The sequence below is a fragment of the Tenrec ecaudatus genome, chromosome X, assembly GCF_050624435.1.
Source record: "Tenrec ecaudatus isolate mTenEca1 chromosome X, mTenEca1.hap1, whole genome shotgun sequence".
Lineage (NCBI taxonomy): Eukaryota > Metazoa > Chordata > Mammalia > Afrosoricida > Tenrecidae > Tenrec > Tenrec ecaudatus.
This window is the reverse complement of record NC_134548.1, coordinates 561,431-577,500: the sequence shown is the minus strand read 5'-3', so window position 1 is coordinate 577,500 and position 16,070 is coordinate 561,431. Positions and strand designations below refer to the sequence as shown.

Sequence of the window (16,070 nt, the reverse complement as noted above, 5' to 3'; positions counted from 1 at the left end):
TTATATATATATATATAAATACACACACGCTTATATATACACACACGCACACATATATACACACACACATATATACACACACGTATAAACATTCATATACACACATATGTAAATATTCGTATACACGCATAAATATTCACATACACACATATAAACATTCATATGCAGACATATAAATATTCATACACACATATAAATATTTGTGTGCACACATAAATATTCACATACACACATTTGTAAAATATTGTATGTGTGTAATGTGTTTAAATACATAAGTGATACATCTATGTCTTGTTTATAGAAATATCTATCATTTATAGAAATAACAAATATGTAATACATTGAAATGCATGTACATTACATAAACATATACACACACATAGAAAACTATACTGTATATATGTAATATATTTAAACACATCAAGGATAAGTTTATATGTTACTTACAGAAATATTTATATTCTTTATAGCAGTAATATAAATATGTAATACATTTAGCTTTGTGCATATACACAAACATGTATATTTGTTTTAATACATTATATGTTTTATACATGATATATAAATATATACATAAATGTATACATACCATATAAAATATAGACATCATATATTAAGACATAAACCTATACACATATTTATATAAATATAATTTTATGTACATTTATATGTATTTTATATATTTCATCTGACTCATTATTATATGTTGGCAGACTATTTCTTTTTAACATTTCCACATTATTCCACACAATTGATATTTATATGTGATTTATATACATTTTCTATATCATAGATCATATAAAGTCCATACAAAATCGATGTGTACGCATATCTGTCTGTCTCTATTGGATATAAATGTACATTGTGTAAATTTGTAATATCATGTTGGGTGTTTGGGGGTGTTCCCTGCGGAAAACACGGAGGGCTTCCCGAAGCTGCGTGCCGTCCAGTGTCAGTGCCTGCGGGGCCCCTGCCCGCCCTGCTGGTGTCTGCGTGTGGACGCGGTGTCGGCCGTGTGGCAGCTGCCCTGTAACCCAGCCACACACAGGCTGCCGAAGTGGACACTGTTTGTGTAGCTACACGAATGCCGGTTTGTGCACTTAACTAGATTGTCTGGTGTCTACGCTGTGCCCCCCGACACACATACACACTGTGCCCCCGAGACACCTCTCATGCCGGAAATTGAGCCCATGTTCTGGGATCCACTTGGCGCCAGAGACAGACGGACCCGCCAGTGGTCAGTGCACGCAGGTCCAGGCTGTCAGTGGTCAGTGCACACAGGCCTGGGCTGTCAGTGGTCAGTGCACACAGGCCCGCGCTGCAAGTGGTCAGTGCACGCAGGCCCGGGCTGTCAGTGGTCAGTGCACGCAGGCCCGCGCTGTCAGTGGTCAGTGCACACAGGACCGGGCTGTCAGTGGTCAGTGCACGCAGGCCCGCGCTGTCAGTGGTCAATGCACGCAGGCCCGAGCTGTCAGTGGTCAGTGCACGCAGGACCGAGCTGTCAGTGGTCAGTACACGCAGGACCGGGCTGTCAGTGGTCAGTGCACACAGGCCCGGGCTGTCAGTGGTCAGTGCACGCAGGCCTGGGCTGTCAGTGGTCAGTGCACACAGGCCCGCGCTGCAAGTGGTCAGTGCACGCAGGCCCGGGCTATCAGTGGTCAGTGCACGCAGGCCCAGGCTGTCAGTGGTCAGTGCACGCAGGCCCGCACTGTCAGTGGTCAGTGCACGCAGGACCGGGCTGTCAGTGGTCAGTGCACACAGGCCCGGGCTGTCAGTGGTCAGTGCACGCAGGCCCGCACTGTCAGTGGTCAGTAAACGCAGGCCCGCGCTGTCAGTGGTCAGTGCACGCAGGACCGGGCTGTCAGTGGTCAGTGCACACAGGCCCGGGCTGTCAGTGGTCAGTGCACGCAGGCCCGGGCTGTCAGTGGTCAGTGCACGCAGGCCCAGGCTGTCAGTGGTCAGTGCACGCAGGACCGGGCTGTCAGTGGTCAGTGCACGCAGGCCCGCGCTGTCAGTGGTCAGTGCACGCAGGCCCGGGCTGTCAGTGGTCAGTGCACGCAGGCCCGTGCTGTCAGTGGTCAGTGCACGCAGGACCGGGCTGTCAGTGGTCAGTGCACGCAGGACCGGGCTGTCAGTGGTCAGTGCACGCAGGGCCGGGCTGTCAATGGTCAGTGCATGCAGGCCCGGGCTGTCAGTGGTCAGTGCACGCAGCCCGGGCTGTCAGTGGTCAGTGCACGCAGGCCCGCACTGTCAGTGGTCAGTGCACGCAGGCCCGGGCTGTCAGTGGTCAGTGCACGCAGGCCCGGGCTGTCAGTGGTCAGTGCATGCAGACCCGGGCTGTCAGTGGTCAGTGCACGCAGCTCGGGCTGTCAGTGGTCAGTGCACGCAGGTCCGGGCTGTCAGTGGTCAGTGCACGCAGGCCCGGGCTGTCAGTGGTCAGTGCACGCAGGCCCGGGCTGTCAGTGGTCAGTGCACGCAGGCCCGGGCTGTCAGTGGTCAGTGCACGCAGGACCGGGCTGTCAGTGGTCAGTGCACGCAGGCCTGGGCTGTCAGTGGTCAGTGCACGCAGGCCCGGGCTGTCAGTGGTCAGTGCACGCAGGACCGGGCTGTCAGTGGTCAGTGCACGCAGGCCTGGGCTGTCAGTGGTCAGTGCACGCAGACCCGGGCTGTCGGGGCCTCACTGCCAGGCCAGTGCGATTGATCGCCCGGCGCACCAGCTGTGGGCGGCGCTGGGCTGGGTTCTGGTGCGGATTCTAATGCATCCTGGTTTCTTACAGGACTCCCGGACCCCCGACTTGGTCATCGGTGCAGACACCATTGTAGTGAGTGTTTGGGGGAGCCAGGTGGAGGGGGGCCCTGTCACCAAGGGTGGGTGTGTCTGGTATCCCCTGTGTGTCTCTGGCTCCACCCCTCCTTCACCCACATCCGTCTTGCACCACCTACTACATTCTGGCTCTGCCCCAGACTCCCCCCCTTGTGCCCCCGTCCACCCTCCACCACCCCTGCCTGCCCAGCCCCCACCACACACGGGCCTTCACCCCACCCCTGAATCCACCATGACCATGGCTCAGGGCAGCCCCCCCCCCAAATCCTACAATCATTCTGACTCACAGAAACCACAGGTCAGGACAGAGCTGCCCCTGGGGGTCTCCCAGGTGGTCAGTCTGCAGGGGAGCAGACGGTCTGGTCTCTCTCCCCAGGAGCTCATGGACAGGTGTCTATGTCTATCTGTCTATCTGCATAGCTACCTATCCATCACCTCCTTCGGAAAAAGACCAGACTGTAGAGACTGACCGCCTGGGAGACCCGCAGGGGCAGGTCCGCCCTGTCCTGCAGGGTCCCCGTGAGTCGGCGTCCCCTCGAGGGCAGTGGGTTGGGGTTTGGGTTTGTAGTGACCCTCCAGAATCCCCTCTCAAGACTCCACCCCCGCTCCCTGCAGACGGTCGGGGGCCTGATCCTGGAGAAGCCCGTGGACAAGCAGGACGCCTACCACATGCTGTCCAGGTGGGTGTCCTGCAGACCAGCCTGCACGTGGCCTCTGCCCTGCCCCTCCCCCGCCTCCTGGGTGCGTGTGCACCTGCTCTGCTCTGTCCACGAGACCCCCACCCTCAGGAGAGACCAGCCGGAGACGGGAAGTAGACAGTCTCATTGTCCACCTGCTCCGCTTCCGACCTGGGCCGGTTCACCCCTCGAACGTAGTGCGGACACCGGCCGGCCTCAGCGATGCTCCGGCTGTGACTACAGGGCTCGCCACCACAGCCGGTGACAGTCTCGTTTCATAGCAAACAAGGAATCGCGTCAGGCTGGACACGTCTGTATCCCGTTTCCTCCTCGCGTGCAGAACAAAGGAAGACCCGGTGTGCGGCCTGGTGGACCAGAGAAACAAGGTCACAGAGCCTGCCGCGTGGAGACGGAAGAGATTTACAGCAAAGAGCAATGGAATATTGAGGAAACAGCCCAGCCCAGTCCAGACCAAGTCCATCTGTCCAATAGTATTAGCCCACGTGTCCGATACTAGCCCCTAAATCCCTCTTCAGACTCACGCAGCAGAACATGCAATGGCAGGGAGAGCACGGGCCGGTGGGTGGAAAGCCTTGTGGATCCTGTGGCGGTGGACACATCTCCCGGGCTCTGGCTGCCCTCAGCTTGGCTGCACGTGGCTGGACTCACATAACAGAACCCCTACTCCCAGTCGGGGTCCCACAGTCTCACACACACACACACACACACTTCTCTGGTTTGCAAGTCACACGGAAATTTCTGGTCTCCAGAACCCAACACGAAGGGGGTGCCTGGCCGGAGCCACGATGTCCAGGCCTCCGTGCATGTGGAAGTTGGACTCTGAATCAGGAAGCTCAAAGAAAAACAGATGCACGTGGGTTGCAGGGCTGGAGAAGACCATTGACAGGACCACGGACAGCCCACGGGACAGACACGTCTTGTTGTGGACGAGTCGTCAGGAGAGGCCAGTCCCTGGGGAAGGACGTCGTGCTTGGGGAAGCAGAGGGGCAGCGACAGAGAGGACGGCCCTGGACGAGATGCACGGACACGGGGCTGCGGCCGTGGCTCAGACGTAGGGATGATGGTGGGGACGGGGCAGGACCGGGCAGTATGTCCGTCTGTCGTGCACGGGGTCGCGGTGGGTCGGAGCTGACTGGATGACCCTCAGCAACAAGAGGAAGAAACTCGAATCAGCACTCAGTGTCGTGGAGCCGATGCTGATCCACAGGACAGAGCTGCCCCCGTGGGTCTCCCAGGATGTCCATCTGCACAGGAGCAGGCAGTCTGGTCTGTCTCCCGAGGAGCTCATGGATAGGTAGATATATAGACAGACAGACACACTGCCATGGAGTGGGTGCCAGCACGCGACGCCCCTTGCAGGATGGAGCAGGACCGCCGCTGTGGGCGTGTGAGGCTGTTGGTCTTTAGGCGAGCAGGCAGCCTCGGGGTTGCTGTGGGGCTCCCCCCCCAAACAAAACTGAGGAAGAAGAGGATGCTCAAGACGACTGTCTGTGTCTGACGCCGGAAAACGTACGCAGCCTGCAGAGGGTGACTGAAGGGGCAGACAGGTGGACGTAGCGCGAGGAAGGGCAGGGGCGCTTCGCGGAACCTGCTGCCCGCGGACTAGTGCTCGCCCTGCAGGCCCGAAAGTGCAAAGAGGGCGCAGGACGAGGTGTGAATCGAGGTGCGAATGCAGGAGGGGGGGACGGGGGAGGAACGACGACGGGCCAGTTGACACGAGAAACAATTCCTGGGACTCAAGACGCGGCCCTGTCAAAGCCAGCGCCCCAGCCCCGTGCAGATCAGGTCCGTGCGCGGGATGCCTACGTCCCATGCCACCCCGCTTCCGACTCACGCAGCCTCGTGCAAGGAAGGGTGCAGGAAGACCGTGGCCCGTGGGTGCAGTTTGGTGGATCCCACGGCGGTGGGCGCACCACTGGGCTCTGGTAGCTCCCCGCACGGCTGGTCAACGGTTAGGTCAGCGGTTCTCAACCTGTGGGTCGCGACCCCTTTGGGGGTGCAATGACCCTTTCACAGGGATCCCCCGATTCGGCACAGTAGCCAAGTGAGAGTGATGGAGTAGCGACGAGAATAATTTTTTGGTATGAAAGGTTTCGCGGCAGGAGGAAGGTTGAGAACCACGGAGTCAGGTGAGGTTCCCAGGACCCTCCTTGTGCGGAGGCCACGCCCACTGGGAGGTGCCATCAGGCTGCGGCCTGATTGACAGGCTAGACCCCGCCCCTTCCTCTGGCCACACCCACCAGGAAGGATCTTCAGGCTGCGGCCTGATTGACAGTCTAGAGCCCGCCCCTTCATCTGGCCACGCCCACCAGGAGGGATCTTCAGGCTGCGACCTGATTGACAGGCTAGACTCCGCCCCTTTGTATGGCCACGCCCACCAGGAGGGATCTTCAGGCTGTGGCCTGATTGACAGGCTAGACTCCGCCCCACTGGTTGGCCACGCCCACCAGGAGGGATCTTCAGGCTGTGGCCTGATTGACAGGCTAGACTCCGCCCCACTGGTTGGCCATGCCCACCAGGAGGGATCTTCAGGCTGTGGCCTGATTGACAGGCTAGACTCCGCCCCTTCGTCTGGCCACGCCCACCAGGAAGGATCTTTAGGCTGCGACCTGATTGACAGGCTAGACTCCGCCCTTTTGTTTAGCCACACCCACTAGGAGGGATCTTCAGGCTGCGACCTGATTGACAGGCTAGACTCCGCCCCTTTGTTTGGCCACACCCACCAGGAGGTAGCTTCAGGCTGTGGCCTGATTGACAGGCTAGACTCCGCCCCTTCACTGGGGCGGGCGTGGTACCCGGGCTGAGGATGCTGCTGGGGTGTGTCTTGCAGGCTAAGCGGAAAGGAACACAGCGTGTTCACGGGAGTGGCCATCGTCCAGTGCTCCATCGCAGGTAAGCTCACCCTGGGGGTCGTCCCTCCCCTCCCCCCAACACACAACAGCACCCATGGGCCCTGGTGCCGGGCAGCCTGTGTCCAGTAAGAGAGGCCTGACTGTCAGTGTGTGTCTGCAGAAATGACCGCTGGCTGCCCTCTCCCACCGGGGCCCCTCATGACTCAAGGGTCGCCAAGTCCCAGACGCAGGGGTACTGGGCAGCGCCGCAGAAGAAAGTTCTACAAACCTTTCCTTTTTCTTTAAAAAAAATTGATTAGGGGGTCTTAGGGCACCTCCCAAAATCCATCCATCCATCCATCCGTCCATCCATCCATCCATCGTGTCTAACACATCTCTGCTTATGTGGTCATGATCTTTTCCAAAGCATTTTCTCTCTACCTGAGACCCTGGCATCTGCGCCTCACTTGTTACCCCTCTCTCCCCCACCCCCTCCCCCATGCCCCCTTGATGATTGATAAATTTTTCTTTTTTTATGTCTTACGCCGAACACTGTCTCATTTCACCCACTCTTCTGCTGTCCGTCCCCCCGGGAAGGGGGCCATACATAGATCATTGTGATCAGTCTCCCCTTACTCCCCCCCCACCCTTACCCTCCTAGTATCGCTGCTCCCCTTATTGGTCCTGGGGGGTTATCTGTTCTGGGTTCCCGGTGTCGCGAGCTCTTACCGGTACCCGTGCACATGCTCTGCTCTGTCCAGGTTGCTAAGATAGAACTGGGGTCATGGTCGTCGGGGGAAGGGGAGGAAGCGTTAAAGAAGCAGAAGAAGGTTGTGTGTTTCGTCGGTGCTGTACTGCACCCTGACTGGCTCTTCTCTGACAGGGGGTGTCCGATTGACTACTGAGGGGCTTTCGGTCCCCCTCTGCTCTGGTTGATGCGCTTGTTTGCTTGTTTTGTTTTGGATCTTTGATGCCTGGTCCGCTCCACACTCCCAAGTCCATTCCTGTAGGGACCGGCCTGGGGGAAACTGAGAAACCGGGAGGAGGGGGTCTGCAGACAAATTCTCAATGCTCGTAATTAAGGGGTCCGGGAGGCAGACGCTGGTGGACGAAGGCCTTCACGTTCATGGGTTGGAGGTGAATCTCAGCCACATTCTTCTAAGTAAAAGTCGTTCCCCACAATGTCATGCCGACCCCCCCCAATAATTCCATATTTAAGGTGCTGCGTGCAAGGATGTGGCTGCCACTGGATCCGCTCGAAGGTCAGCTGCTTAAAGGCTATCTGCCTGCAGGTTTTCTACCTTCCAGAGCAAAGGGACCCTATTATCCTGCACCCTATTATCCGGGCTCATCCTAAGTAATCCCCACTCCCTTCCGATCTGATAAGCCCACAGATTGTGTCCCTGGAGAAGAGCTCTGGGTCACCCAAGGTCAAGCCAGCTCAGCTGCCAGCCAGCCCCTTCCGTTACATATGTGTATGAAGTCACTTGCGTGTCCGAGATTTTAAAAGCCTGTTAAGAGAATAGATTCTCTCTCTCTCTCTCTCTCTCTCTCTCTCTCTCTCTCTCTCTCTCTCTCTCTCTCTCTCTCTCTCTCTCTCTCTCTCGGCGGTGAAATTAGGGTAGAAAGGGCAGAGAGACAGGGGCTCCCCTCTCCCCGTGTCAGGATCAAGAGAGAGCGAACGTCTTCTCCCAGTGGGTTTCTATAATCATCGGGCTTGCAAGCCATGTCAAACTCACACCTACCTCCATGGGCAGGTGGTCACTCGAGGCTCAGAGGTAACAAGGGCCTAGAGTTACGTCCGTGCCGTCCCCTGGGGTGTTCCTGAGCTCTCACGGGGGAGCAGTCTGATCAGCATCGGGGGGGCTGGCTGCGCCCAGGGTGGACGGACAGTAAAACCCGATTGCTACCTTAGAGGCAGGTAGCCTGCAGGTGCACAGCAAGCTGGACACACTTGGGGGGGCGGGGCTATTGTGGCAACTACCCCCCCTGGGGGGCTGGAGAATGCACACTGGGAGTCATCTTGATCTCATATGTGGGAGACCCCCTCCCACCTCTGGCCACTCGCAGTTTCATCCGGCCTGAAGGTCGCTTTGCGTCGGGCTGGGTGCATGGCAGTGCGCGCAGTGGGGTAGGCGGGCTCTGAACCTCCGGGTCACTGGTTTGCAGCCCCAGCTGCTCCTAGAGAAGGCAGGAGAGACTGTCTGTTCCCGTAGAGTCACATTCTCAGACACCCATGGGGCAGGTGTACCCCGACCTGCAGGGTCGCTGTGCTTCGGCCGCACAGACCCAGAGTCGGGGTGCATGGTCTATCGATGGAGGGTCTACAGGCTGCTACCTGCTCCCCGAAATCTGGGGAAGGCACTTCAGCTCTTAGCACACCTGGGCGGCAGCGCCTCTGCAGAAAGGCCTGGCGATCTGCGCGCACACATCAGTGTGCGGACGCCCGCGGGGGCGGGGCCGTGACACCTGCGGTTGCTGTGGTTACAGGCAGCCGGCTGGAGACCAGCGTGGTGGAGTTCCACGAGGAGACCAGAGTCCAGTTCTCCGAGCTGTCCGAGGAGATGCTGTGGGAATACATCCACAGCGGGGAGCCCATGTGAGTCCCGCGCCGGAGGCCGCCCCGCCCACCGAGGGCGTGGCCAGGCAGCCCAATGAGGTGTCAGGGTGTAGCCCCGCCCACCGAGGGCGTGGCCAGGCGGCCCAATGAGGTCCCAGGGTGTGGCCCCGCCCACAGGGGGCGTGACCAGAACAGGGCCCTACTGGAGATCCCAGAGAGGCATCCCCGCCCACCGAGGGCGTGGCCAGACAGTCCAATGAGGTCCCAGGGATGTAGCCCCGCCCGCAAGGGCGTGGCCAAGATAGGGCCCATCTGCAGAAGGCGTGGCCAGATGGCCCAACGAGGTCCCAGGGAGGCAGCCCCGCCCCCATTGGGCGTGGCCAGACAAGGCTCGCCTGGAGGTCCCAGAGAGGTATCCCCACCCACAGAGGGCGTGACCAGAACGGCCCTATGAGGTCCCAGTGATATAGTCCCGCCCACAAGGGCGTGGTCAGATGGCCCAATGAGGTCCCAGGGAGGCAGCCCCGCCCCCATTGGGAGTGGCCAGACAGGGCTCGCTTTGAGGTCCCAGGGAGGGAGCCCCGCCCACAGAGGGCGTGACCAATGGGGACCTGGATGGTGCCCCGCCCATAGGCGTGGCCAGAACAGAGCCCCTCCCTAGGCCACTCCCTCCGTCCTTGCCTCGCCCCCACATGGAATGGCCAATGAGGGCCCCGCATGATGCCCCGCGCACAGAGGGAGTGGCCAGCAAGTGCCTGGGGGCCTCTCCGGTCCAGAAGGGGCGTGGCCGGCCCTGGAGTTGATGGGTTGCCCCGCCCTTGTAGGGTGTGGCCTGCCGGGGTCCCAGCTTCCCGCCCACAGGGGGCGTGGCCATTAGAATTCTCCCAGAGCCCGCTCCCTCCCTGCACCGCCTGGTGCCCCCAAAGCACTCTCTTCCCAGGGCAGCGTTTTAAGCAACGGAACGCCAGGCCTTTCCTCCGAGGCTCCTCTGCGTGGACACGCAGTCCCGGCCTGCCAGCCCCGGACTCCCGAGCCAGGGAAAAAGCGGGGGCAGGGGGGGCGTGGAGGGGTGCTGACGCCGCGCCTCCCCCAGGGACAAGGCGGGCGGCTACGGCATCCAGGCCTTGGGCGGCATGCTCGTGGAAAGCGTGCACGGGGACTTTCTCAACGTCGTGGGCTTCCCGCTGAACCACTTCTGCAAGCAGCTGTCGCGGCTCTACTGCCCGGAGGCGCTGCGGGGCGTCAAGCGCGACCCCCTCCTGCCCGCGGAGCCCTGGGACGCCTCCCGCAAGAACGACACCTGGCCGGGGCCCGCCTGCAACGGGGCCGTGGATGCGCCGCCCCCCTTCCCCTGGGAGCTGCTGAGCCTCATGGAAGGCTTCCAGGGGTCTCAGGTACGCCCAGCTCGGAGGGGCAGGTGGGGGCCCGGCCACACACGTGCCGTGGGATAGAATCCGCCCGAGGTGTCGCGGAAGAAAGGCCTGGCATCCCACTTCCGGAAGAGGAGCCTTGCCCCAAGAACACCTTGGGCTGCGGGCTACTCACCGCAAGGCCAGCGGTTTGAAACCACCCAGATCAGGGTTTGGAGTTTGGAGAATCCTGTGGGCGCACTTCCACTCTAGCACCCAAGGGGGCCACTCCTGACTTGGACTCAATGGCCTGGGGGGTCCCCGGGTGGGGGGCGAGGGGCTGGGGGGAGGTACCCACCCAGAGCAGCTGCCGAACAAAGGGCTGGGGGTCTGTCTTGGAGAAACAAGTTCCCCAGGGCCCCAGTACAGCACCGTTCCTCCCTGGGGTCTGGGGGCCCGGGTGCACTGGCCAGGCCCTTGAGTGGCCTCGGGTGCGTCCTGCTGCACCTGGTCACCCCCCGCCCGGCCTCTGTCCTGCCCTGCAGGTCCTGTTCACAGCCTGCAGGCTGGCCGTGTTCAACGTGCTGAAGGACGGGGCCTTGCTGTCCGCAGCAGAGGTGGCCGGCAGGATCGACGCATCGCTGTCCGGCACAGAGTGGCTGCTGGCCGCCTGCGCAGACCTGGGGCTGCTGGAAAGGCGGGAGGAGGGTGAGAGGGAGCGGCCTGGCGGAGAAGCGGGGCGGGGTGGGGGTGTGCCGTGCGAGAGGTCTGCCTTCCATGTTGGTCCCCAGAGCACCAGAGATACAGGTCTCTGGGAGACTGCAGATGAGTGGGGTATCCGGAGGATGGGAATGAGGGGGACAGAGATATGGAAACACGCCAAACTCAAAGCCATCCATGAATGAGGACCCTGCAGGACAGGGCGGAGCTGCCCCTGGGGGTCTCCCAGCGGTCAGTCTCCCGTCATCAATAAAGATCTCGTCTACACAAGCTGCACTGGCTGAATCACTCACATCCCCTCTGGTTCTCCATCTAAGTCAAGGTGTGCCTGGTCTCACAGAGGGGTTAGCCTTGAGCCGCTAAACTCAAGGTCAGCGGTTCAAACCCACCAGCCGCTCCGAGGGAGAAAGACCAGACCGTCTGCTCCCGTGCAGACTGACCGCCTGGGAGACCCCCAGGGGCAGCTCCCTGTCCTGCAGGGTGGCCGGGATTGGGGGGATGTCTGTGTCAGCTGAGGATTAGGTGAACTAACGTCTGGCCCTGCCCCCACTCCCAGGTTACTGCAACACGGAGTCTGCCAGCCTGTACCTGGTGTCGGGGGCCCGGCACGCCCTGGGGAGCCTGGTCAGGCTCTGTGACAGCCACAGCCGGGACTTCTCCGACCTGGAGGCCGCCATCCGCCAGGGCGGGGCGCTGCTGCAAAGGGTGACAGGGAGGAGGCCTGAGGACGCGTGGAAGGTACCCAGGCTCAGCCGGGGTGCCGGCCACTCGGATGGAGGCCACCAGAGCCCCCCCACCCCCCGCTGCCCCGTGCATGCCTGGCACCAGGTAGACCTGGACTGGCAGCGGCTGGCCCTGCAGCACAGGGTAGAATCACCTCTCCCCGTGTGGGCAGGCAAGGCCGACCTGGTCATCGTCAAGGTGAAGGGGGCGGGGTGGAGAGACAGCCAGGTCTTTTCTTCCGCAGCCCCTGAGGCAGGTGCCAGTCCACACCCTTGTTTGATGTTGCCCTAGCGCGACCTTGGGTCCTTGGCACACGAATTCCATCCTCAGGCGCCCTGTTTCCGAACATGGTCCCGGGTGGGGATGGTCCGAGCCCTGCAGCCGGTGGGAAGGCCGCTGAGCCGCACCCCCCAGGCCCTCCCTGATGGAAGGCTGGGCTGGGGTGCAGGCCGGCGTCCCTCAGCACCCCTTGCTTGGCAGGGCCCCGACCTCCACAGTGGAGGCGACGGGGTGCGGCTGCGGGTGCTGGGCGCCAGGCACGAGCTCGCTGGGCTGAGTGCGCACGCAGTGGCCACTGCCTTCGACCTGTCGGGGTTCAGCGCCGCCTGCCACCTGGGCGGTGAGTGTGCCGGGGGATCCCCTAGCCACGTCAAGGGGCAGGGGGTGGAGCATGCATGGGACCCCGAGACCCCCTGCTTCCTTTGGGGGCCGGCATGGCCTCCCGCACCGCACCTGCCATTCCATCTGCATGGCCCCCTCTCCGGTGGGGAGAGGGAGAGCCGGCAGCCCCCCTGCCGCCCCCCAGATCCCGCTGCCATACTCTGGGACCCCGCCCCCAGGATGGTGGTCCAGGCGCCGGGGGAGCCCGGGAGCTATGTGCGTCCACGTGTCTGTGCAGGCGGCACCGGGGCGCTGGCCCTTGGACTGGCCCGGGAGTACCCGCACCTGCAGGTGACCGTGTTCGACCACCCGGACAACGTCCGCCTCGCCGCGGAGGAGCGCTTCCGGCCCGCCGAGCCGCAGGCCGCTCGGATCCGCTTCGTGGCAGGTGCGCTGCTGCGCACGCGCGTCTGCGGGGTGGGGGGCAGGCAGGGGGGTGCCTGGCTGGCCTCGGGTGTCAGTGCAGCTGGACTGTGCGTGCGCGCGCGCCTTTGTGAGTGTTCCTATGTCTGTACCTGATGTGCGCGCGTGTGTGTGTGCTGGGCTCTGTGCAGGTGTGTAAGGTGTGTGCGTGTGTGCTGGGCTCTGCAGGTGTGCAGGTGTGTAAGGTGTGTGCGTGCATCGGAGATCGGGGAGAGCTCAGTGGGGGGTGGGAATGGTGAGGATGCATGACTAGTGGCCCAGGACCTGTCACAGGGAAGGACTTCCCCGCCTGCCTCCGTGAATTCTGGAATGCCCAGCATGGGACCTTGGGGGGCCGGCAGCTGGCCAGGACTCAGCGGTCCTGCAGGGGGCTGTGTCTCAGTCCTGGCCCCTCACAGCCAGCCCAGGCTCTGTCCTCCGTGCTGGGCAGTCCCTGCGGGTCAGGGAAAGGCCAGGCGTCCTGGTCCCGATCCCACCGTGTCCTCTTGTCTCTGCGCCAGGTGACCTTTTCAAGGACCCGCTCCCGGAAGCAGATCTGTTTGTCCTTTCCAGCCTCCTGCAGGACTGGCCCGAGGACAGAGTGCGGGCCCTCCTGGGCAGGCTCTCCCAGCACTGCCGGCAAGGTGAGTGCGTTGCCAGCCAGGTGAGGGCACTGCGGCCAGAGGGGAACACTGCCAGCCAGGTGAAGGGATTGTTGGCCAGGTGAGAGTGCCAGCCAGGTGAGGGCACTGCCAGCCAGGTGAGGGAGCTGCCAGCCAGGTGAGGGCACTGCGGGCCAGGTGAGGGCACTGCCAGCCAGGTGAGGGAGCTGCCAGCCAGGTGAGGGAGCTGCCAGCCAGGTGAGGGAGCTGCCAGCCAGGGGAGGGAGCTGCCAGCCAGGGGAGGGAGCTGCCAGTCAGGTGAGGGAGCTGCCAGTCAGGGGAGGGAGCTGCCAGCCAGGTGAGGGCACTGCAGGCCAGGTGAGAGTGCCAGCCAGGTGAGGGAGCTGCCAGCCAGGGGAGGGAGCTGCCAGCCAGGTGAGGGAGCTGCCAGCCAGGTGAGGGAGCTGCCAGCCAGGTGAGGGAGCTGCCAGCCAGGTGAGGGAGCTGCCAGTCAGGTGAGGGAGCTGCCAGCCAGGGGAGGGAGCTGCCAGTCAGGTGAGGGAGCTGCCAGCCAGGTGAGGGAGCTGCCAGCCAGGTGAGGGCACTGCCAGCCAGGTGAGGGAGCTGCCAGCCAGGTGAGGGAGCTGCCAGCCAGGTGAGGGCACTGCCAGCCAGGTGAGGGAGCTGCCAGCCAGGTGAGGGAGTTGCCAGTCAGGTGAGGGCACTGCCAGCCAGGGGAGGGAGCTGCCAGCCAGGTGAGGGCACTGCCAGTCAGGTGAGGGCACTGCCAGCCAGGGGAGGAAGCTGCCAGCCAGGTGAGGGCACTGCGGGCCAGGTGAGAGTGCCAGCCAGGTGAGGGAGCTGCCAGCCAGGGGAGGGAGCTTCCAGCCAGGGGAGGGAGCTGCCAGCCAGGGGAGGGCACTGCGGGCCAGGTGAGAGTGCCAGCCAGGTGAGGGAGCTGCCAGCCAGGTGAGGGCACTGCGGGCCAGGTGAGGGAGCTGCCAGCCAGGTGAGGGCACTGCGGGCCAGGTGAGGGAGCTGCCAGCCAGGTGAGGGAGCTGCCAGCCAGGGGAGGGAGCTGCCAGCCAGGTGAGGGAGCTGCCAGCCAGGGAAGGACACTGATTCTCTGGCAGCAGCGAGCTGGGGATCAGGGGTGGGGTGGGGGTGTCTGATAGAAAGCCCACTCACTGCCATGAGTCCATCCGGACTCAGTGCCCAGCAGGACAGGCCCCACCTGCCTCACAGACGACGCTGGACGGGGTGCTCAGCCGCCTCTCTCCTGAGATGCTGGTCTAGAAAGGTGTCCTTTCAGTTAGCAGCCCACCGTCTGAACTAGACGGACGGATGGACGGATGGAGAAATACAAATAGATGGATGGACGGATAAATGGAGACACAGACTGAGCCCACCCTGGCCCCCTCCCTCTGGCCATCCTGCCCTGCACCGTCTCAGACCCCTCACTTCGCAGGGAGGGGGAGGGGGGTCATTACCTCCCCGCATCTGCGCGCTCCACCAGGCGCGCCCCTGCCCTGTCCTGCCCTCTCCAGCCCACTATCCCCCCCTTTCCCGCAGGCTGCGGACTCCTGGTGGCCACGACCTTGGCGGAGGAGGAGCGGCCAGCGCATCGGTCATGGAGGGACGCTGTGGGGCTGCGGCCGTGGGGTTCGGGGCGCAGCGCGGGTCACTACAAGCGGCTGCTGCAGGCACACGGCTTCAGCGAGGTGCGCATTGCGCGCACGGGGGCCCTGCTGGACGCCGTGCTGGCGGCGCGCTGACCACGGCCGCGCGTGGACACTGGCCACGCGGCGTGGATGAGGCCTGACCGTGCCGCGTGGACGCTGGGGCTACAGGCACGCATGGGCTGGACAGACCCCCCACCGAGGCCCGCGGGAACATCGCGGCCCGGCAGCGACAGCCGGACTCATTAAAACAGCGGAAAACAGCCCCCTCGCTGTCCGATGGTGTTTGGGGCGCGCTGGGGACCAGCAGGCTGCAGGCTGGGGTGGACAGGGAGCCCGCACGACAGCCTGGGCGGGAACGAGTCGACCTACATGCACGGATAGACGCTGCCGGGTCAGGGTGCCCGCGGGTCCTCACAGGCGCAGGGCCGGTGCGTGGAAGGTGATGCCAGGCCTTTCTTCCTCTCCTGTCCGGTGGGGAAGTCCTGCCCAAGCCGCTCAGACTGACCGCTGTACACGAGCCCAACCTAACCCACAAAGGCACATCGCCCTCGGGGCAGACGGCGGACGCTGGACCCCCAAAGGGGAGTGTTTTATGCCGGAGACATCACTGCCCCCTGCAGCCTGTTCTCGGTGCTCTGGGGGGGTGCACGGGGTAGGCAGGCCTTTCTTCCTGGTCTCTCGGTCTGGAAACTCTCCTGAGACCAGTCTACTCTGACCCTGCTTCTGTCTGACATTCTGGTGACCCGTTTCCAGCCCCATAGCAGAGCATAGTTTGCCATCACCCACGGGGTTTTCACAGCCTGGTTTTCAGAATTGGGGTCTCCAGCCCTTTCTTCCTGGTCTCTCTCGGTCTGGAAGCCCTTCTGAGATCCGTACTCCACGGGCGACCCTGCTGGTGTCTGACATCCCGGTGACACGGCTTCCAGCTAGCTCTACGGGGCATCTTGGGGGACACTTGCTCCCCAACTCCCGGGGGGCCTCTCTCATGTGTCTTGAGATGGGGCACCATCACAGGTGTG

General features: G+C 61.8%; 1 protein-coding gene across 1 annotated transcript in view; it reads left to right on the top strand.

Moving 5' to 3' along the window:
- The window catches only part of LOC142434452 (putative bifunctional dTTP/UTP pyrophosphatase/methyltransferase protein), a 22,453-nt gene extending 6,413 nt beyond the window's left edge, over nt 1–16,040 (top strand). Inside the window, exons 3-13 of the mRNA XM_075539170.1 lie at nt 2,778–2,822; nt 3,440–3,504; nt 6,353–6,414; nt 8,844–8,952; nt 10,007–10,307; nt 10,808–10,970; nt 11,539–11,720; nt 12,186–12,324; nt 12,604–12,753; nt 13,289–13,411; nt 14,942–16,040. Coding sequence (XP_075395285.1) covers nt 2,778–2,822; nt 3,440–3,504; nt 6,353–6,414; nt 8,844–8,952; nt 10,007–10,307; nt 10,808–10,970; nt 11,539–11,720; nt 12,186–12,324; nt 12,604–12,753; nt 13,289–13,411; nt 14,942–15,144 — 1,542 coding nt within the window. The 3' untranslated portion in view covers nt 15,145–16,040. The remainder of the gene's footprint in view (nt 1–2,777; nt 2,823–3,439; nt 3,505–6,352; nt 6,415–8,843; nt 8,953–10,006; nt 10,308–10,807; nt 10,971–11,538; nt 11,721–12,185; nt 12,325–12,603; nt 12,754–13,288; nt 13,412–14,941) is intronic.
- The last annotated feature ends 30 nt before the right edge of the window (nt 16,041–16,070 follow it).